Genomic DNA, 24,279 nt, shown 5'->3' on the forward strand with positions numbered 1-24,279 from the left:
CATTTTAAGAAGAAACTTAATGAACATAAAGATAACAATATAACAAGACCATATAGACAAAAAGGTCAGACAGAGGAAGCAATTATATCCACACCCTGGACTTCAAAGAACGAATTTATTAAATAAATAATAAATAAATTCTTTATTTTGCTAGAAAACATGTAACAATGGGTGTAAGTAGTTTTAATGTATCAATGTTATCGGCCATTTCTGGCATGCAAAATTATTATTAACAAAATTCTAGTTATTATTATAATTGATTTACAAACTCTATATTTTAAGCACTTAGGTTAATTTAAATTATAATTATTATTTTAAATGTCATTATTTAAAGACTAGAATTAATATATATTTTAAAGTCAATTTAATTTAACCTAATGTGTCAACAATTCATTTATGGAATAAAAACATTTATCTATAAGCCATGTAAAAAGATCCTTTTTAAATCGTTGGACGGGTAATACGCGTAAGCTTGGAGGGAGTTTATTAAATATTTTTATACACATGACATAGCTACATTTTCCGTAGGATGCATTATGAAATTTGTGTGCAATCACCAGTCTGTCACCGTTTCTTGTATTTCTCGGATAAATATCTCTTGCTTTTGTAAATAAATGGTCATGTTTATATAATTAAACAATATTAATAAATATTAAACAATGAACTCATAAAAAGAACATTATGGACGAATGTCACAATGAACTCATTAAAAGAACACAATAGAGTAATATTAGGTATTGGTATTCAATAACATCCTACACAACGGTAACCCTCTTCCCGCGCTGCAGTACCGCACCACAGTATACAGGATGTCCCAAAGTTATGGGACATAAAGGGAAAGTACCTTAAATATCGAAGATAGGCTATTTTACTGAAAGAAGACTTTATGTTATTTTTAAAAGTTAGTACTTCTGCATTCAAAGATTTTCAAAAAAATACTTGCCTCGTCTGGGATACGAACCGACTTAAATGTAAAAAAAGCACCCCTACTTTTATAATGCCAATCGAAAGAATGGCCAAAAACTAATAACTCTTCTTAAGTAACATAGTATTTTAAAAGAAAGGAACAACGTAAAATGAATGTTTTACTACTTGTATTGGTACGAATGGACCGATTAGATGGCCGGCCAGATCCCCGGACACCATTAGATTTCTTCTTTTGGGGATACGTGAAAGATATACTATACAAAAAACGATACGAGAACTTGGGCGAGTTACAAACAGAATTATGCCATATCATATCAAGTATTCACCATAAAATGATAAGAAAATCAACAGGCAGCGGACTTATTAAAAGATTGGCGATTTCAGTAAAATAGCCTATCTTCGATATTTAAGGTACTTTCCCTTCATTTCCCATAACTTTGGGACAACCTGTATATACAGTAGCATTGGCGAGGAGCATCATTCACATTACCATAGCTTAAGTAATACATTTGTTAAAGTAAGATAAGAATTTTGTAATTATTAAATAGAGTATTTTTTTAAATATCTTAAATGCAGATTTTGACTGGCGCCCAACGTGTGAGACCCAGCAACGTTAAAATTTACCGACATAATAACGCAATTATAAGTTATTCCGTTCGTCATTCAGTAATATAAAACAAAAGTTTTCGAATATACTTCCACCGCCGCGTATTATTAATAATAATTCATATCCACAAATTGTTAAGCCCATGTATCCACAAAATCACAAACATACCTATCCGCCGACACAAAGATCGATATATCAAAGGTTACAAACAATCAGACCAAACTCACAACAATATTATCGACAACAATATCCAAATCCGAATAATGTTTATAGACCACAACATCAATATTTCAAACAAAATCAAAGTCAAAAATCTATTCAAAAATTAGTAAATGAAACAGAGGATGTCTCTATGAGAACAGCCCCTCAATTAAGACCTGGACAGATTAATTTAGGCAGAGGAATGATAGCTAAAGAAGTGTGTCACCATGAGGAGGAAACAGAATTAAACAATGAACAATATTTTCAATACCCACATGAATATAATCAATATTGCGAAGAAAATGAAATTGAAAATGAAACCCAAACAAATTTTGAAGAGCTACCTAAGCAAGAAAAAGGATCATAGAGTTCAATCTTATTAAGTCGTATTTACCTTATTTTGAAACGGAAGGTCCTAAATTAAAAATTCTAATAGGTACGGGAAGCCAAAGGTCATTTATTAGTACAGAAGCCGCTCAATATTTTTCAGAATATTATAAACCTGAAAAATTTACAGTTAGAACGTCACACGGAACAACACACCATGACGGTTTAGTAGAAACCCCATATTGGACAAAATATTTTGGCCCTGGAAATACTCCTATAAAATTTTATATTTACAATTATAGTAACAAATATGACATCTTAATGGGTACCGATATGATTGAACAAATAGAAGCAAAAATTGATTTAAAAGAGCGAAAGTTGCTGTTACCAAATAATGAAATCTTAATATATCACATGGCAGATGAGGACTCTCTTAATATTAAAGATCTTTGTGAAACTTACAGAGACCTTTTCACAGAAGATATTACTAATAGTGCGACTATGTCTATAAAGCATAAAATAAATTTAGTTGACGAAGAACCTATTTACCAAAGACTCTTTAGGTTACCACAAATACAGCAAGAAGAAGTTAATAAACAAATTAATAAATTGTATGTGTTGTTTATTTTAACAATGAATTTTCTATTGTCTAGGTAGCTTTTGCACCACTCAAGCATATTACCGCGTGTACCACTGTCCTCAAGGCAGTGTAGTAATGTGTGATGCTGAAAAGTGTCAAAAGCCCTGCTATAGGCCAGAAATGCGACGTCTTTTTTTGTTTAGCTGTTGGTATATTTTGTCCGCAAATGCACTGAGTAATTGTGTCGTATTTTTTTGCGGTACGAAGCCATATTGGGTGCTGTTTTTAAATGTTTTTTTTTTGAAAAACTGTAGGATTTCGTTACAAATATACTTATCGACTATTTTGTCTACTATTGGAAGTATTGTTATTGGTCTGTAATATTCATAAGACTTTTGACTTCCATTTTTGTAGATAGGTCTTAACTACACCAATCTTTAAGTTACTAGGATATACGCATTCACTTACACTTTTATTTATTAAATTCGCTATAATTTTACTAATTTTTGTACATATTTTTTTAATGTCTATAGCTCTTATACCATCGAGATTTATTAACATTTATGGATTGAATATTTTTTTCTATATCCATACATTTACAGCATTATTGTATGTAGATTCACTAAGTAATGTTTGTGAACATTTTGGTATAACATCTTCAATACTATTTTTAAAGTAATTTGCAAAATTATTGGCTCAGTCAGCGTCATTTATATTTTGATTTCCAAAAGCATTATTTATTACATCATCAAGGGATTTTTTCCTTCTTCCAGTCATTTCATTAAGAATTCCCCATAGCATCCTATGGTCTTTACTATTCAATGCTATTTCTGGTATTTGAAATTTATTTTTGGTTTTTTGTATTAATTTATTAGCTTTATTTCTTTATTTTGTTGTAGTCTTTTTTTAATTATAGGTTGTTACTATCTTTTGTCCATTGATTAAATAATTCATCTCTGTATGAACATTATTATTATTATTCTAGGATTGATCCAGTGGTTTTGACGGCGTATTGAATTATTTCTTAATTTAGTATTTACTGTCGACTTTGTATAAATTTCACTGAATTTTCTTGTTATATTATTATATATATCTGTAGAGGAGTCAGAGTCCATATACAACTTATCCCAGTCAATTTGATTGATGCGTTCATAAATTCTGTTATTATCTAGGCAATTTTTTTTTTTTGGGGCAGCTTGTATACAATCAGGCTCACAAACACACGCGAGAATGACTGCACGGTGATCAGCCAGTGTAGTTAAAATTGCCGATGTAAATAGATCCTGTGTATGTGATTTAGCGTAAATGTGATCGATACAAGATCTTCTTACATGACCGTTTGATATCTCAATTCTAGTGTATTCCTTAATCCCGCATAGAAGCCCTAAGCTATGAAGGCTATTATTGTAATGGTGTTTTGTAGGACTATTCTGTTTTAGATTAATAGTTATGTCGCCAAATAGGTATAAATCATTGATCGTTATCAATGGCTTAAGTGTTTTACAGAGTTCATGAATGAAAAGATGTTTACTTGTGTTGAGTCTACAAACGGCACATTTTTAAAATGGTAACTAGGAATGTTACGGGTGTTCCATTTATGTTTTTTTATTTACATACATGATTATTCCCCCGCCTCTTCGAGATTTGCGTACGGCCGAAAACATCTGAAATCGTGGTATATTAAATAAGCAACTAATATTATCAGATATATTCACCTCCGTCAAAATACACACATAAATACATTCTTTTGAGTTTTTTATACAACATTCCAGACCAGCAAAGTTTTTAATAATTGATCTTATATTAATATGTATACATAATAACATTATTAATGTATGTTAATTGATTTAGAAAAGAAGCTTTTATGTTAAATACGTACAATATATTCACGATGCTTTGGAATATTTTTTGACAATTGATTATAGGTCATTCATATTCCTTATAGTGTAGACCTTTCCATTGTCATCCTACCGAGCTCGTACCACTCCTTTCTCAAATCAGACATATGTAAATTGACGCTCCTTTAATAATTCTTGCTTTGCATGTCAGAATAACTGCCTGTTTAGTTGAGACATGGCCTCTCTTATATAAACCGTACTGTGGTTATTTTTTTGTACTTTGTTAATGTCAGATACGATAATTTTGCTAACTTTTGATGCCACTATCCCTTTTTTCTTTCGTCTCTTCGTCATTTAACTCAACCAATAATTTTGAAGGCAAGTCATTTTAACTTCGGATTCTTTTTGTTAATTATATTCCTTCTATGGGTTGTTTTAATTTGTTAGCAATATTTTTTAGTACGTCATTTGCTTCTTCATTGGTTTGGAGATTTCAATAAATTTGCATAGTTTGTGTTGTTCAAATTCTTCCACACGTTGTTCTAGTGCACCAACGCGTATTTCAAGGTTAGTATTTTTATGAGTGAGTTCTATATTTTTCCTCTCGAGTGTTTTGATAGTGTTTCTGAACATTTCAATGCATTCCGTTACTTCATCAAGCTTAGCGCTTTGGAATTGTAGTGAGTCATTTAGTTCCCTCATTTCTTTCATAATCGCTTTTTCAACTTCTTTAGAGATGTTCGCTCTTAGTTTCTTTGTGTTAATATTTACTTCACCTTCAACATTATCATCACTAGGCTCAATTAGGGACGTTCTTCGCCTTGGTGATTCATTCTGGCACTGCAAGCAGGTCCACTCCAAACGTATCCTTAAGCGCTGCGATTTGTTTATTGCTTAGGGCTGAGCATTTGATGTAGAGGTGAACAGTCCTTTCACATTTACCACATTCAACACCTGGTAGTGTTTTCGTGATCATTTTATTACACATGTCACACTTTTGCACCATTTTTATTGATAGAGTGATTAGAATTTAGAATGGCAAAAGTATACGTGTTGATATAACGACTGTTAGACGAAGAATGAAGGTTTAAAAATTAAGGATTGTTCAAGGTAATAATGAAGTTGTAGCACTAATTGCCTCGTTTGTCTTTTCGGCATTTTCTCGATCAATTTAATCACTCCCAAAAGTTGCACCTAGGAATAAAACTGCTCAACTCGAAGTATAACAAATGCGAGAGAACACTCAGCGAACGTAAATACGTGTGACTACTGACTAGCACGGGCGTTTGTTGCAACAGACTTATGTCAAAATGACGGCCAGACGGACGGTCGATTGATGTTGCCAGTTGACGTTTAGGTGACTCACGATTATATTATTTATTAATTATTTTCATAATAATAAAGATGATAATAAATATTATATTAAATTAAAAAATATAAGTGATATCGATTATTAAATCCTTTAGGACATCATTATAATTTATAACTCGTTAGTCGTCGAGCGACGAGCTGTCAAAAAAACTATTTAATAAAATGGACAAGGTACCTGATTATTTATTTTATATTTCAGAATTCAGATTACTGTACAACCTTTAACTACATGAATCCATTGCAAAGAGTATAATAATATCCATTGTAATCACAACGGTAAGTTGTAATTCTTGAACTGTATTTTTTTCAGTTACAGCATGGTTATTTTGATTTTTTTATATGGACTATAGTACTGATGAATACTTCTATTATAATGCGTTGATTTTTAACTAACCCCTATATTGTTTTATAATAAAAACACATTAAAATATTTATACAAGGATGTATATATAAATTTGATTTGATCAAGTGCAGCCTTTAACATTTTGTTGAATAAGAAATTTCCCGCAATATTTTTAAATATTAAAGCTAAGTCACTTATCTCAACTGTAGTGTAAAGTTTATAATTTGATCCTTTTATTAATAGACTTCTTTATGAAACAGACAGTACATTTAACCTTAATCCATTTGAACCTAAATATTCCATAATAAAATAAAACGGTTAGGATACATTAGTGAAAAATCTTTACAATAATTTAAACCTTAGGGTAAGGAGGACACTCGTTATGCTGGTCTACAGTTATTTGTAATAATGTAGGTTTGTAGAAATTTAGTGACACAGCAGACTATCACCACAATTTTCTTGTCAGAGGTGCCTTACCCCTGATTATTGAGTGAATACAGTATGTGTCTAAAGTATTAACTATTTTATTTTTTCCAGTGTGTCAACCTCTTTGTAGTTAAATAATGAAGTTACGCTGTATCTACAAGCGTTGTACAGCTGTTTTTATTTTTTTTACTTTTCTACTCACTGGGTATTTGTATACATATAAAAACATTGAATTAAATGAGAGCATTGATAAGCAAATTGCTCACTTAAAGTCTAAGGACATTAAATACATTTTACAATGGACATCTAAAATCAAACCACCTTTTTACTTCATGGGTGAAAACAATACTGCATTCACGGAAAACAAATGCAAGTTTACAAATTGTTATGTGACAGATGACCGCAACTATTTCATTGACCAAAGTGACTTTGATGTCATTGCATTTAATGGGAAAGATTTACTTGATATGAGGTCCTCTGAAATGCCTACACAGCGTTCATTTAAACAGAAATATGTATTTGGTGCCATGGAGTCTGCTGATAATTTCCCGTTATGTGATCAATATTTGGATGGATTCTTTAATTGGACATGGACATACAGATTAGATTCAGATATACGTTGGGGTTACATAAATATATTTGATAATAGTAAAACAAAGGTTGGGCCTAGAATTGGTATGAAATGGCCAGCTAAAATGAGGCCAGTCAATAAAAAGCTGAAGAATAAGTTATCAAACAAAACTAAAGCAGTCGCTTGGTTCGTGTCTCATTGTGAAACTAAAAGTAAAAGAGAGACTTTTGCAAACAAATTACAAGAGCAATTACAAAGGTATGGCTTGACAGTTGATATATATGGCTCATGTGGTAAAATGGACTGTCCACGAAGGGATTTTCGTAAATGTTCTAAATTGATAGAAGATCATTATCACTTTTACTTATCGTTTGAGAACTCATTTGCTGAGGATTATGTGACAGAAAAGCTATTAAATGCACTAAACAATTACGCTGTACCAATTGTTTATGGAGGAGCAGACTATTCGAGGTGAGTTATTACAAGAGCTAAAGTTTTTTTTTTAATACTGTTTAAGACCTGAAACAATAATTCCTAAAGTATGAACAATTATCCAATGGTTGGTTCTTTAAATTTGCATTTTGACATAATGTCTGGTGGTGTAATTTAGCTGATGATATCAAGCAGAACAACCAAAGAGCAATTTGTCTTTCCTGTGAAGTGGTCGAATGGCAGGCTCACAGGAATTTCCTTGGATGGCACTGGCAAGTGACCAGAATACACCTTAGTTCCCACGATAAGGTGTGTAAGTCTATCGGGAATTTTGACTTTAATGTGCTAAGCACAGCCTTCAGAGTTTTGTCCATAGATATTACCACATTGACCCAAGCTTGATAGCACTCCTGATTTCAACGAAAGGCCTTTATGCAGTAATGTGGTAAATGTGGCATGATTGAACTCTGCCATTGAAAAATCAATTTGAGTCAAAATTTAATTAACTATTTTGTACTATCATTTCAGATATCTGCCAAACAATAGCTATTTAGATGCCTTGAAACTTGGACCAAACAAACTAGCTATGGAAATAATAAATATAATTCAGAACAAAACTAGATATTATGAATTTTTCCGATGGAGAAGCCATTTTGTGTACAAAAAAGCAGAGAGGCTTGATGTGTGTAATCTGTGTGAGTGGTTAAACAATGGTGACAAAACTAGTGAAGTTACAGTTTGGAGTCATTTTAGAACATGGTGGAATGGAGCAAGGTATAAAGAGAATTGTGCCGGTTTTACTAATTACTGAGTAATTTAATGTTGTCTTTATTTGTTGCTGCAGTGGAGAGGAGTCAAGAGTTAATTATGTGTACAATGTAGCTGTTGTCAAACATCTCCAGAGTAACCACAAACTTATAGTTAGTGAGAAGGGCAATGGACACCGCCAATGTCTTTAAAAGAAAATATTATACAGCTATGCTATTTGACAGTATGAAAATGATGATTGCTTTTATAATTAATATAGTTATTTTGGATTATAAAAACATTTGTATTGATAAAGATAAAAATTTTTGATATTTTGAAATATTCACTATAACTGGAGAGTTTAATGTCAATGCTTGGGATAGATTTGCGAATGACATGGCATCAGAAAGTTAACTTAGTGGTACATCCGTTAGGCTAACAGCTTCTTCTCTGCAGGCGAATTATGGAATCCCGTATGGTGCATATATTTTAGCACAATTAAAAAATTATATATGTTTTCCTATAGTTCTTAATAAAAAGTTTTTGTAGATATGGTCATCGTTGTAAATGATCTCAAATAGTATCTTAAATGTTACCATCGGAATTGTCAATCGTTGAAATCGGAATTTTATTTAATGCAATAATAAAGAACATATTATTTTCTACTTTTGTTATAATACCCTTAAATTGAGAGAGGAATAGGTTGTAACTTAGTATGTGTCGGGTACACATGAACACTTCTAAATCTGAAATCAGTACGGTTTCAAAACTGTTGAATAAATCGCATTCATGTATTACTTTTGCTTTTATTATGTCTTTATGTTTTTATTTTTCATTGTATTGTTTCATTTACTATTTTTATTGTTGTTTTATTAATAGTCGGAGCATTTGTATTGCATTGAGTATAAAATAATTAGTGGTTTGTACAAAAAACTTTGTAAATTATTTAAATATTTTATTCCATACAAAAATGGAATTCCGTCTTAATGTTGTTGCACAATAAATCTTTATTTATTATAGACTGCACTTTTTATATTATCAAATGTAGTAAGTGGTTTTTTTCCAAAAAAACCGGAGTTTTTAAGTTATTAGATAAATACAGAAATAACCTACAAATTATATTTAGCTTACTCGCAACTTATATATAATATATTAACACCTATAATTAAGCCAACACTTAGATTATTTATTGTAATAATATTATTATGCTTTTGTTAATATTTGTCTTGTTGGTGTTAAATAAATAAAATAGATTAAAGCGGTATATGCGTGGCTTGACCACGTGGTTATATCTAATACCAGGTAAAGAGGCTAGTGAAATAAAATTAAAAAAATTTTGATGTTAGTACCATACAAAATAATACAAATTTGTAAAAAGTAATGTTATTTAATTAAGTGAGAATCCTATATTTTTAATTATGTTATAGTACAGTAAACAAGTACCTTCCCACTAAAAAAAAGTGTGTGTGTCAGCTCAAAATCAAGTCCAATGGAGTCGGTTACAAACAGACGTACAGAGAAGCTAATAAAAGCGTATTAATTAAAAAATCATTTAATCCTTAATGCTCAAAATATATCAGGAAATGCCCAAACACAACTCCTGTTAAAAGCGGAACTCAAAATTCAAATTTTAAAAGGTCCATCAAGGAAGTTACATTTTGGCACACCCTCATAGGTCTATTATACTACATGCATAAGCTATAACACAGTATACTGTGTATGCTGGCTACACACAAGTATATACACACACACTCACACACAACTGAAAATTGAAAGGTGCGCGAGAAATGATGCGCACCAAAAACGTTACTATCCCATTTGATGAGTAGGTTTTACTCTCCATATTTTTCTCATACCGGACGCCTTATATGAAAATCAATTCTTAAGGAGTAAACTCCAATAATGATTGTTAAGCAATAGTCTACTTTTGTGGGTTTTATTCAATCGATACAATTTTCTATATTAGTGCTTCGTTCTGTTTAAATTTTGATTAATACAGTCAAGAATTACTATGTATCAGAAAACCAGATATGTCACCGGACATCATAATGAGGAATAGAACCAAATTAAGACATTTTAATGTAAAATTGAAAAAGATACTTAAGCGATAATGTGGGCTTTCTATGAGCTACCAATTTTTCAACTCTGTTGCATGTGCCATGTTAAATGATAATCCATATAAATGTTATAGCAATGCAAGTTTTAAACTTACTATAAATATTAAGTAATATAATGAAATGATGTTATACTCTTATTACCTCAAATTAATGAATAAATAAAATATACTTGAAGTTATATTATACAATATTTAATAACCCCCTTATTCATAATAGTCTGCTAACTTAAAGCATTGCTAATTCCCACTCTGTCTTCTTCTATTGACCTAAGTCAGAATGAGAAAAAACACTCCTTAGCAGCTGTTTAAAGTTAGCGGGCCATTATAAGGGGGTAGAAATTTAATTATTACAGGGTAAATAAGAATAGGAGAGAGAAATGTACTTATCCTTAAAAACTCTAGTTACCTACTATGTTAATAAATAATTATATTTTGAAAATGACTTTAATTTTCCGTGTGATTTCAATTTTGGGAAGGGCGAAATGAACCAGTTGGTTGTTTGACGCTATCAAATGTGACGTCATAGTACTTTTTTTTATTGGAAAAGGAGGACAAACGAGCGTACGGGTCACCTGGTGTTAAGTGATCACCGTCGCCCACATTCTCTTGCAGCATCAGAGGGAACACAGGAGCGTTCCCTTGGCCTTGGCGTGGCCTTGAAGGAAGGTGTACGCGCTGTTTTGAAGGTACCCATGTCGTATCGTCCCGGAAACGGAAAAGGAAAGGAAGTTCATTTCACAGCTTTGTAGTACGTGGAAGAAAGCTCCTTGAAAACCTCACTGTGGAGGACCGCCACACACCCAGATGGTGGGGATGATATCCTAACTTGTGGCGTGTCGTGCGAAGGTGGAATTCGGCGGCAGGAATCAGGTGAAACAGCTCTTCGCAACACTCCTCATGATAAATGCGGTAGAGGACACACAATGTAGCGACGTCTCTACGCACACAATTGTCGGGGACAATTCGAGCTGCTCTGCGTTGCACGCGGTCAAATGCATCGAGCTAATCTGCGCTTTGTACAGCGCTAGAATATGGGCCGGCTTAAAGTATTGCCGTGCTCTATTTATGACGCCCAGTTTCTTCGAAACCAATTTGGCTTTGTTTTCCAGATGGCCGCGAAATTGGCAATCGCTCGAGATATCGAGACCCAGGTTCAGATACTAGGCGAGGCTGTAACGGAAGTGTTGTCGAAGAGCGGTGATACGACAAATGGGGTTTTTTTAGTGGTTAACGCGCAAACTTGAGTCTTCTGCGGGTTAAATTGGACAAGGTTCAATTTACCCCATTCCGCGACATTGTCAAGAGAGGACTCGATAGAAGACACAAGTTTCTCCCGGCACTGGTCGACAATTTCCCGAGAAAGACCTGCATCGCCCGTGCTGTCGTCTGCATAGCAATGTATGTTAGAGGTGTCCAAACTTATCATTGATATGCAGAAGAAACAGTGGGAAATCGGACACAGCCTTGGGGCACTCCAGCGTTCACGGGCTTGGGATTCGAGCAATGACCGTCGATAACGACCTGAATGCTGCGCCCAGTGAGGAAGCTGGAGGTCCACTTGCATAAGCTCTCGGGAAGCCCAAATGATGGAAGTTTTGCGAGAAGCGCCTTGTGCCATACACGATCAAAGGCCTTCGCTATATCCAGGCTAATTGCCAGGCCTTCCCCCTTGCTTTCGATAGCCGCCGCCCATCTATGTTTTAGGTATACCAGAAGATCACCTGCCGATCGACCATGGCGAATGCCGTACTGTCGGTCGTGGATCAACTGGTGACCCTCTAGGTATACCAAGTGCTGGCGGTTAATTATGCTCTCCATGATCTTGGAGAGCAGAGAGGTAATAGCTATAAGCCTGTAGTTTACCGGATCCAAACTGTCACCTTTTTTTTGGATCGGATGGATGAGGGCTGACTTCCATGAATCAGGGACTACGCCTTTTGTATATGAATGCCGGAATAAACACGTTAGCACCGGCGTCAACTCAGGGGCACACGTTCTAAGCACGATTGGAGAAATGCCATCCGGCCCGCACGACTTCCTGACGTCCAACGAAAACAGAGCTTAATTAAACAGTTTTAAGTAAAAATATAGTAATTGTGCAAATACTTCAATAAAGTATCAAGGCAAAATGGTCACACTAAATAATCGCAATACTGTTTGCCAAATTGTCCTTGAATAGGGATGCTACACATTGAAAAATAATAAATAACTAGACTCACAATCCTGCTCAAAAATTGTCTGAAGCAAAACTCTGCCTACTTGTTTTTATTTAGTTGTGTTTCGACCGCGCTTTGAATATAACGCCACGCAATTACAAAGGCTTCAAAGAAAAACTGTTCAAATAACAGCATATCCAAACTTGGAGTGTCGTATTTCAGGAAAGTGCCGTTTTAAATTAACAAAATCGTGTAACTAACTTGACGTTTTTAATCATTTTGCTAAATAGTTACATTTATATTGCTAAATGTTCTTGCCTCGTGTTCGCGTCAAAACTTCTAATGAACATATATACAAAAGACCGAACATTACCGCCACGCAGTAAGTTGTTAATTTGAATGAATGTTTTAATGTTATCAAACGTGAGTGGCCAAATGAAGCTCTCTACGTAACGTTATCTTAAGTATACCCGTGTAGTTTAGATGTGGAGTGATAAGAGTTCGTGGGGTATCGAAAATCAGTAAAGTAACGCATATTAATTAATCTAATTCTAGTTACAACTAATGTTATTTTTAGAATCTGTGTCCTCCCGCCGCGGCCCCACCCTCGTCTGTCGCCTCGTCACGTTGTGCGTGCGACACAAGCACATCTCACCTACAACTATATAAATATAGTTAGAAACCTACCTTGTCTAACACCGAGTATGCTTGCTAAGGGAGTACGCACATTTTTAGTTTGATTTTGTATAAATACTATTATTCATTAGTTACTATAACAACCGATGAGTCCATATCAAAGACAATTGACGCCTGGAGGAATATATTATGGGCTCTACTAATTTGCCCAGTAATTTCACTAGCTTACACATTACTGCTTCACGCCAGAAAGAGGTGCCGTTATGGTACTCACAATCTAGCCGGCATCCTGTGCAAAGGAGCCTTGCACTGGTTTTAGTCTTGGACTGATTGTATCTCTCGCTTCACTCAGGACTCCAATACGAGTGAGGGACGCGTTGCCCAGATGTGATAATTATAATACTCAAACAGCTTTACCTGTGGTCTGAAGGGCGCCGTAGCTAGTGAAATTACTGGGCTAATGAGACTTATGTCTCAAGAAGACGAGGGCAATTGTAGTGCCGCTCAGAATTTTTAGATTTTTCAAGAATCCTGAGCGGCATGCATTTTAATGGGTAGGGCGTATCAATTACCACCAGCTGAACGTCCTGCTCGTCTCGTCCTTTATTTTAATTTAAAAAAAAAAGCAAAATTTTACGAATAATAAAAAATGTTCACTATTAGTGTCCATCACAACGTTCAGGTCCACAATATGACGTCCATCGCGCAATAAAGTGCTTTACTTACCATCGTGTATTATCTACTATAATGTACCTATCTAGAAAAGTAAGATAACGCATGGCTATCCTCAATATAAATAACAATTATAAATTATTTTAGTTGATGTTAGAGTTTAGTAGCGGAAAGTGTATTTTGTTATTGCATTTAATTTTTAAAAATCTAAGTACCGACAGATATATATTTTGTATATTTATATTTCGGCTAGTGTGAATGGATTATCTATTATCGTAGCGTTCCACCTGGTAAGTAGCACAGTAAAGGATACAGATTTGCTTGTCTGTGTTGTCGCTTGTACGTGAAGCTTTTCATAATAATTACTTAATAAAATAATGTGTAAAACAATCAATACCCCTGTATTTCTTAAACACTGAATCGGTTTTTGTTGATCTATATAACAAACAATATTTCTTTTGGAAATAGACTATTTTCGACCGATGATACAGTTATAGTATTCAATTCGACTTTATTCTTTTTTGTATATTGGTTATCTGACTGTTATTTCGCTTATGTACCACCGATTAAAAAAAAACAGTACCGTCTAGGGACGCCCGAAAGAATTGAATCTTTAAAGTAGGTACCTAGTAGGTAGGCAGGAGCTCCAATTTTTTAAGTAAAATATTTTATTTTTTACTTCTTTAGGCATTATGAGTGTGAAATTATATATTCGCGAGCATCACTGTAACACAAAAGTAACAGGTTGAAGTTGGTTCCTAAAATTTTCTAACTATTGCGTCGTTCGTTTTTTTTTTTTTTTGGTTTCTTCGTCCATTATTAGGACAGGCAAAGGGTTCAAGACTATACAGCCGTATTCATTATTAAATAATAAATTATCTAAACCATCTTTGCAAAATTTTTATAAAATTGTTCTTTCTGCAAACGTAGAATAGCAGGAGCAATAAATAATTTTAAGGATTTTTGCTTTAATACGCCATAGAAGTATAACTTCTTGCGTGCATACATAAGTACACGCACACTTTTTTATATGATATCGGTAGATAGTGTTATCGGTATCTCATAACAAATCAACTCAATACGCAGAGCGGCGTGTCTGGCGATACGCGAAAACTATTTTATTTTTTCGAAACGTTTTGTACAGTTTCAGTTTTCGCATGCCAGTACCTACATAATACGACATTAATATACACAAATTAGAAGCCAGTTAGAATGCAACAGTATGTACAGTATTATATTAGAGCGGATTCAAAATAAATTGATATGGTACCTGTATATGAGTTTATACGGGGTTTACCCTTTTTATCCACTTATGAACACATAGAACATTATCAAGAATAATATATTGAGATGCAACAATAAAAATGTTAATGTTTTTAAATTTTCTGTCAATAATTATTTTATCTAGTATTTACTGTGATTCTACCAATATATAAAAATTTGGAGCTCCTCCGCTTTATACTATAAAGCTTCGCTTCTCTCATCTATACGCTAATGTACCTATAGTATACAAATTATTATAGTATATACAAAGTCTATGGTAGGTACTTTCACTTTTAATTCAATTTGTATTCTTCAGCGCGCGAGTCAAAATCACAGATTTGTCAATTACTACGATGATATATTTAAAGTGGTAGAAATAATAATTTAATGACTATTTTCTTAAATTTAATTTTCAATATTTTAATTGTTTTAGATAAGTATTGATTTATTTTTATGAAATATTCAAATTTATATTTTAATATATAAACTATTAATTAGTTCCAGCAATTGATTGTTATTAAACCTGTTATAATGAAGATGGACACAATCCTGAAGCGTTTTAAAATCGGTCTAATATATCTTGCTTTATTATCCATCGTGTATTTGTACTACACATACTATATCAGAGTACTAATTTATAAGCACATATTAACTCATAAAGAGTCGGCATTTAAGAATATAAGCGAAGGCAATTATTCTGTATCTATAGAAAATAATAACATGAAATATATTTTACAATGGACTTCTAAATCTAGACCTCCATTCTACCACATGGGTGAAGGCAATTCCGCATTCATAGAAAACAAATGCAAGTACACAAATTGTTACGTAACAGATGACCGAAACTATTTCCCGAACGAAACCGACTTCGATGCCATTGCTTTCAATGGTATGGATGTTTCTGGTATCAGCCCTGCTCAGATACCAAAACTACGTTCAACAAAACAGAAATATGTATTTGGTGCAATGGAATCTGCTGACAATTTCCCTCTATGTGCCCAGTATCTAGATGGTTTCTTCAATTGGACATGGACATATAGATTGGATTCAGATATTCGTTGGGAATACATAAAGATATTTGATATGAATAAAACTTTAGTTGGACCAAAAATTAATATGGAATGGCCGGCTGAAATGAAACCACTCAATGAAGAGTTAAAGGAGAAGTTATCAAATAAAACTAAAGCAGTTGCTTGGTTCGTGTCTCATTGTGTTACTAAAGGGAAAAGAGAGGCTTACGTGAAGAAATTAAAAAAAATCTTTCAAAGTTTGGTTGGACAGTTGATATCTATGGAAAATGTGGCAATCTTGAATGTCCACGTAAGGATGAGAAGTGTAAAGATCTTTTGGAAAGGAATTATTATTTTTATTTATCATTTGAGAACTCTTTTGCTGAAGATTATGTGACAGAGAAGCTATTAAATGCATTAAACAATAACGTTGTACCAATTGTCTATGGAGCCGCAGATTATACAAGGTATTCATATTGTTTATAACACCAGATATAAATGTTGCGTAAAATTGATTTTGTAAGGCGTATTGACAAAAAGAATTAAAATTTTCCTTGTTGCTGTATCTAATTAGTACAGGTCCATTACAAATGTGATACTGTTTGAACTTATAAGAGATTTAAGTACTGATGCATTTCTTGTGGTATTGTGAAAGACATCGAGCTTCATTTCAAAAAATCCAAAACTGAGGCAAGATTTTAGGAGAGCTACCAATATTAAAAATGTGTTCACTAGAAATATGTGGTATTTAAATAAAGTTCCGCTAGAATAATTTAATATTTGTACATTTTATTCCCCCTCTTATTCCACATTTCAATAGATCGGTATTAGCTACGGTTAAATAAATGTCACCAAAGACTGTTTAAGTGAAGATGGTTATTGAGACTGATGACTGAGATGGTTATTATGTCCTGCTGAAAATTATTGAGATACAAAGTATTGTTCAGCTCTATCAATCTATAGCTCATGTGGCTATTTATATATTACACACAGTATGTTATGTATAACGGCGGTTGGCTTTCACGATTTCAAATAAATTTACTATGCAGGGGTTTTTGGGTACGGTCCATGCAGGCCTGATATCTGATCTACACAGAATTTTGTAAGTAGCAGGAACCCGATTAAACCTTTATAAAACGACAAGCCCGGTGACCCGGGTACTATAGGAAAGTATATGCCCTCTGATTGTAGAAACTCTACGTCACGTCTCGTAATAACTTTACGATCCTGAAAAAATGAAATAGGAGCGGGCTGGAGATCTGAAGATTTGGATATGTCTTTTATCTTTACCAGACTTTCAATCCTTCTGTGATTCTTCCCAGCTAAGCAATGTTTTGGAATATTAAGGCTTAACATTAAATATACCTGTTTTGTAATTCCTCTGGTCATTCAAGAGAGCGCAGACGACGGTGCTCAATGAAATTATAGACTAGTATCATACTATATTTCAAATCAAAAAGCACAAACGATGATTACAGTATTTTAGATGATAATTTATTTTTAAAGCAAGAAACGAATTATTGTGAAAATTGTTACAAATAATTTGGAAAACTCAAATATTTGCAAAGTGACTACATTGGTCAAAGTGAATGTTACGTAAATCTATCTCTAATCCTCTCCTCTTGTTTGATTTTTGCTTATGTACCATTACGAGTTATGATATAGTAGGTAGGTACATTTACAACAAACGCTTGATATTTTTTTTAAATACTGAGTAAATTTTCTTATTGTTATAAAATGAAGTAAACTATTGTACAAAAATATAAGAAGAAAATGTGCATATTACCTATTGATGATGTTGCATTTCGATATCTGAATACATGGATTTTATATTTAACATTAAATTTTAGTAATAAATTTCAGATATCTCCCAAACGGAAGCTATTTAGATGCAATGATACTTGGACCAACAAAGCTGGCAACAGAAATCAATGACATAATAAAGAACAAAACGAGATACTATGACTACTTCCGATGGAAGAACCATTTCGTGTACGAGCAGGCAGACAAGCCCAGTGTTTGCAATCTGTGTGAGTGGTTAAACAATGAAGAGAAATTCAATGAATTTTCAGTGTGGAACAATTTTAGGACGTGGTGGAATGGAGCTAGGTACAAAATAAATTGTGCGTCTTTTAAAGATTCAGCTACAAATTAGGTACTACCATGTTGTCAGGGTTGCCACGTTTTTCTAGAAGAAGTATGTCTAATTTCAGAGAAGAAAAATAATGAGTGCAAATAATTAAAAAACTATAATTTATTTAAATGTCTTGTCTTGTTTTATTGACATTATATATTTTGACATGATGAACCATTATAATAATGCGTTCAGAATTACTCGAGATTTATGGCTTTTGATACCAAACTATCTTTCTGTGCTGTGTGATACCAACCATTAGTTCATTAATTAGAGTAACGCAGTCCATATTCAAAACCTTACTGCGTTGACGTATCCTTACTACCGGCCGGTGTGAAAACGCGGAAAAACGTGTTCGCATAGGAATTATATGATGTAGATGTCTGTGTAAATTGGATGGTGTGAGATCTACATCACAAAACAGAAGTGACAACTTCATCAAAGCTGATACGAAAATACTCAAACCGAAATTATCCGCATTCGCGCTACACAACTGAGCGTGACGGCTCAGTCTCGTTGAATATCCAAAATTAAGTGTTCACTACAAGTTACATCATAAGTAAAAGGCATTTATTTTCTCAAAATTGATTCCTTTAGATTTTTTTTTATGTCATTTCTAACACTACCAAAGAATATATATAAATAGTATTAACACTAAACAGTTTGTTATTTTTAAAGTGATAACCCTAACATCTGGGATTAATTATTACACAAAATAAATTCATAAAAAATACCAAATTGTTAAAAAATAAATTCATAAAAAATAACAAATTGTTTAGATTTGCAACACCTATTGTGAAAAAATTAGGGTTGAACAGGTTATGAAGTGTAAAGTAGATCCTGTAGATGATGCCAAAACCTGAGAGTTTAATAATACATACAAGATTTAACGTCCTCAACGATACGTCACTCGAACGGTTGGCTCAGTTTAAGAGCACTCGCACGAAACGTGAGAGGTCGCGGGTTCGAGTCCCGTATCGTTAAAAAATTTTGTTTATAAACTTAATTTGTGTAGTACAAACAGTAAGTACCACCACTTGGGAAACAAATGGCGCTTTGAGAGAGAAGAAACGGCGCAATAAATTCGCCCAGCATTCTTTTCTGCGCTCTTATTGTATTGTCATTGATAATTCTATAAAACAATCTTGGCTGTCCAATCGCTTAGATTTTCAGCTGTAGAGTAGTTGTTGGATTTACGACAGAGCCATTTTTTTTATAAAACATTAATATTTTTTTGTACACAACGCCTGAACAGCGACTGGAATTTTATTATAAAAGTGTTTAACATTTACCCTTCAAGCTCTTATGTATCTTATGAAGCCTACTAGAACTAGTTACAAGAATATATTGTCATCGGTCCTCGATAAATCTACAAAGTTTGAATGAAATCTGACCGTTTAAAGTGGGTCATAATCGCGCCCAAAGGAGTGTAGATGAAAGTTATATAAAATAACAATTCTCATTTTACAAATTGATTAATGGAATAATCTTATCAAATTAGTGTATTGTCATCGGTTCTCGATAAATCTACAAAGTTTGAATGAAATCTGTTAAAAGTGGGTCATAATCGAGCCCAAAGGAGTGAAGATGAAAGTTATGTAAATTAACAAACCTTATTTTACAAATCAGTTTATTATTTTACAATTACAAAACGTAGCACATACAAATAATAATATTTTATTAATATTTAAGGTATAAAGAGGTTTATTAAATTAAATCTAAATTAAGTTATTTTATACTTTTGAGTTTTTGAAGTCGGTTTTTTTAAACGTAGTTTTTAATCATTCATATCGAATCGCATTCAATGTGTAAAACTAAAAACTTTCTATCAGTGATTATAGATGTCACCTGCGTAGTACAACTCGAAAGGTACTCATCTGGGCCCATTATTGTTTCTGATTTTTATAAATGAAATTAAAGTTTGTAACAAGTATAGTAATTTCTTGTAAATAACAATAAATATTAAAATAAAAATTGAAGCCTATTCGACTGCAGCGGGGAGTCAGACAAGGCGATGTCATATCGCCAAAGCTTTTTCTGTTTCCAGTTTGTGGACTGGAACGAGCTGGGCATCTATATCAACGGCGAATACATCACTCACCTTCGAAGAACAGATACAGTTGCCTCTGTCTGTAGCCCTGCCACCGATAGCTTAGCCCTTGGGCATGACTCCGCTGCCGGCGGCACTACAAGTTTTTTTTTTTTTTGTATGTATCTAATAACATAATATATAATTTTTATACAATATTTTAAAAACTTAGCTTTATGAAAGAAAATAAATGCATGTGAATAGAAATAAAAAATAACACAACATAATTCCTGATCATTATTAGAGTTCTGACAATAGTATTCACACAATATTTTAATAGGCAATCGTGATTTTTATCAAATTATTCTTTTTTTTATGGAATAGGAGGACAAACGAGCGTACGGGTCACCTGGTGTTAAGTGATCACCGCCGCCCACAATCTCTTGCAACAACAGAGAAATCACAGGAGCGTTGCCGGCCTTTATGGAAGGATTACGCGCTTTTTTTGAAGGTACCCATGTCTTATCGTCCCGGAAACACCGCACAAGGAAGCTCATTCAACAGCTTTGTAGTACGTGGAAGAAAGCTCCTTGAAAACCGCACTGTGGAGGACCGCCACACATCCAAATGGTGGGGATGATATCCTAACTCGTGGCGTGTCGTGCGAAGGTGGAATTCGGCGGCAAGAATCAGGAACACTTCCCGTGATAAATGCGGTAGAAGACACTCAATGAAACGACATCTCTACGCAATGCCAAGTAATCCAGCCATTCACAGAGCACTGCGTCCCCGACAATTCGAGCTGCTCTACGTTGCACGCGGTCAAATGGGTCGAGCTGATACTGGGGTGTGCCAGACCAGAGATTACTCCATGTGTGGCCGGACCTGCGCTTCGTAGAGCGCTAGAATGTGGGCCGGCTTGAAGTATTGCCGTGCTCTATTAATGACGCCCAGCTTCTTCGAAGCCAATTTGGCTTAACCCTCCAGATGGCCACGGAATTGGCAATCACTCGAGATTTCGAGACCCAGTATTCCGATACTAGGCGAGGCTTTAAGGATAGTGTTGTCGAAGAGCGGTGATACGGCAAATGGGGTTTTTTTGTTGTAAAAGCGCAAACTTGAGTCTTCTGGTAGTTAAATTGGACAAGGTTCAATTTAACCCATTCCGCTCAGTTTCTCCCGGCACTGGTCAACGATTTCCCGAGAGAGAAATGCATGGCCCGTGTATACGGCAACACCAGTGCTGTCGTCTGCATAGCAATGTATGTTGGAGGTGTCCAACATATCATTGATATGCAGAAGAAACAGCGTGGGAGATAGCAGACAGCCTTGGGGCACTCCAGCGTTCACGCTTCGGGTTCGAGCAATAACCGTCGACAACGACCTGTTTGCTGCGCCCAGTGTGGAAGCTGTAGGTCCACTTGCATAAGCTCTCGGGAAGCCCACGATGGAAGTTTTGAGAGGAGCGCCTTGTGCCAAACACGATCAAAGGCCTTCGGTATATCCAGGCTAACTTCCAGTCTCAGAGCGCTATTTGTTTCCGAAGCGGTAGTATCATCAAATATATTAGAAATGGCATCAAAAATAATTCTAAAGGAATCAATTTTGTGAATATGAAGGCCTTTAATGCGTTTTTATGCCTTTACTACTCCCACTGCCAGGCCTTCCCCCTTGCTTTCCATAGCCGCCGCCTATCTATGTGTTAGGTATACCAGAAAATCACATGCCGACCGAACATGGCGTAAGCCGTACTGTCGGTCGTTGATCAACTAGTGATCCTCTAGGTATACCAACAGCTGGCGGCTAATTACGCTCTACATGATTTTGGAGAGCAGGGAGGTAATAGCAATAGATCCGAACTGTCTCCTATTTTTTTTTGGATCGGATGGACTAGGGCTTACTTACATGTGTCAGGGACTACGCCTTTGGAATAAGAGTGCCGGAATAAACGCGTTAGCAGGGGCGTCAACTCAGGGGCACACGTTCTGAGCACGATTGGAGAAATGCCATCCGGCCCGCTCGACTTCTTGACGTCCAACGAAAACAGAGCTCGCTTAACAGTTTTCTATCTGAACTGTACTTCAGGCATAGAGCTCTGAAACCGTGGGATGGTCAGCGGAGTTTTTCCGTTGTCGTCAAGAGTCGCGTTGGAGGCGAAAAGAGCGCAAAGGAGCTCGGCTTTCTCTTTTGCCGTATGGGCCAGCGTGTCATTCCTCATGTGCAACGGCGGCATGGACTGCTGGTTGAAATTACCAAGAGCAGCTTTCGAGGCACGGTTATATTCCTCATTAGAACTTTGCAGTTCCTTTGAGCCCAGCGCCGCAACCCAAGTTCGATACGCTTGTTTTTGCAGTCAGATGCTGCTTTAACTGGTGCATCGAAACAGGGCTGTGATCTGCCACCGATCGGTACTACAGAGCTTGATATAAAAATATCCATGCCCTGCAGTATCACATCGGCTACTGCAACGGCGCAGGCACTAGAATCATCCGAAGGGAAACAAACCTTGCCCCAAGTAAGAATCCAAAAAAGGAACGCAATCTATCCCAATCTGCTGACTTGTAGTGCCAAACGCAGCGGGTAGCTGGTGGTCTGCGACGTTGGCGTCGGATAGGCACTACACTCCTCACTCGTCGACAGAGACCTGGTAACTGTCGGGATGTGTAGTCAGCAGAAGATCCAATAAGAACGGCATGTGGCTATCCACATCAGGGAGCCACGTTGGCGACTGAACCAATTGGGACAGACCATACGCCAATACGAAACTATGCAAAGATCGCCCTGCGTAGTCTGTGGTACGTGATCCAAGACATTCGGCATTGTGCTCGTTGAAATCACCCAAGACTACGATTTCAGCGGAGGGGATCTGTGCAAGCACGTCGTCAATTGCCGCTTGAACCATTAAGGGACCTGTAGACACATGCAAAGATGCGGACGCGGTCCTCTAAATCTACGCGGAGCCAGAGAGTAGACAGGTCCCTACCCTCAAAATTGCCAAGACGGCGACAGCAGATATCCTCCCAAACGTAGATACCCCGGCATGAGGCAAAAAATTATGCCGGGGGTACGTTAAATATGACGTATCGCTAGGGCGAGATATGTGCGTCTCCGTAAGGAAACACAAGGCCGGCTGCGCTGTCTCAAGGTGCTGATCGACGTCGTTTAAATTGCAGTAAATTCCCCTGATATTGCAAAAGTCCACGTTGAGGGTGGAGCGGGGTGCCGTTGTGTTACTGCCTCGTTTGTCCTCGGAAATGAGCGGTTCTGTGCCCTCCCCAGAATACGAGTCTGGTAGAGCCGGTACCCTCCTGGGGTAAAATCAAAAAAGAGGGGGGGGGATATGGCCTCCTGTCCTTGACATTAACCTATGCAAAACGTAGTGGCACTGGTCCGCTAGTTCACGCCGGTATTCTGTGCGAGTGTGTCTCTTCGACAACACTTCCCTTAAAGCCTCGCCTAGTATCGGAATACTGGGTCTCGAAATTTCGAGCGATTGCCGCTTTCGTGGCTATCTGGAGGGCAAAGCCAAATTGGCTTCGAAGAAGCTGGGCGTCTTCAATAGAGCACGGCAATACTTCAAGCCGGCCCACATTCTAGCGCTCTGCAAAGCGCAGGTCCGGCCACACATGGAGTATTGCTGTCATCTCTGGTCTGGCGCACCCGTGAATCAGCTCGATCCATTTGACTGCGTGCAACGCAGAGCAGCTCGAATTGTCGGGGACCCAGTGCTCTGTGAACGGCTGGATCACTTGGCGTTGCGTAGAGACGTCGCTTTATTGTGTGTCTTCTACCGCATTTATCACGGGGAGTGTTCTGAAGACCTGTTTAACCTGATTCCTGCCGCCGAATTCCAGCCACACCACACGCCACAAGTTAAGATATCATCCCCACCA

General features: G+C 35.8%; 1 protein-coding gene and 1 pseudogene across 3 annotated transcripts; both read left to right on the forward strand.

Annotated features, from left to right (window-relative positions):
• Positions 1-5,796: 5,796 nt before the first annotated feature.
• On the forward strand, positions 5,797-10,925 carry LOC126965303 (alpha-(1,3)-fucosyltransferase C-like). Of its 3 annotated transcripts, XM_050808838.1 has the most exons (4): positions 5,797-5,837; positions 6,051-6,127; positions 6,732-7,662; positions 8,152-10,925. In XM_050808838.1, the coding sequence occupies exons 3-4, from the start codon at positions 6,758-6,760 to the stop codon at positions 8,432-8,434; spliced, it is 1,188 nt and encodes a 395-aa protein (XP_050664795.1). In that variant the 5' UTR covers positions 5,797-5,837; positions 6,051-6,127; positions 6,732-6,757; the 3' UTR covers positions 8,435-10,925. The 3 variants fall into 3 exon arrangements, with proteins under 3 accessions (XP_050664795.1, XP_050664794.1, XP_050664796.1); XM_050808837.1 differs by lacking the exon at positions 5,797-5,837 and having other exon boundaries at positions 5,844-6,127; XM_050808839.1 differs by lacking the exons at positions 5,797-5,837; positions 6,051-6,127 and adding an exon at positions 5,844-6,022.
• Positions 10,926-15,450: 4,525 nt separating this feature from the next.
• LOC126965300 (alpha-(1,3)-fucosyltransferase C-like) lies at positions 15,451-18,486 on the forward strand (annotated as a pseudogene).
• Positions 18,487-24,279: the final 5,793 nt, after the last annotated feature.

Source organism: Leptidea sinapis, chromosome 7, assembly GCF_905404315.1.
Source record: "Leptidea sinapis chromosome 7, ilLepSina1.1, whole genome shotgun sequence".
NCBI lineage: Eukaryota > Metazoa > Arthropoda > Insecta > Lepidoptera > Pieridae > Leptidea > Leptidea sinapis.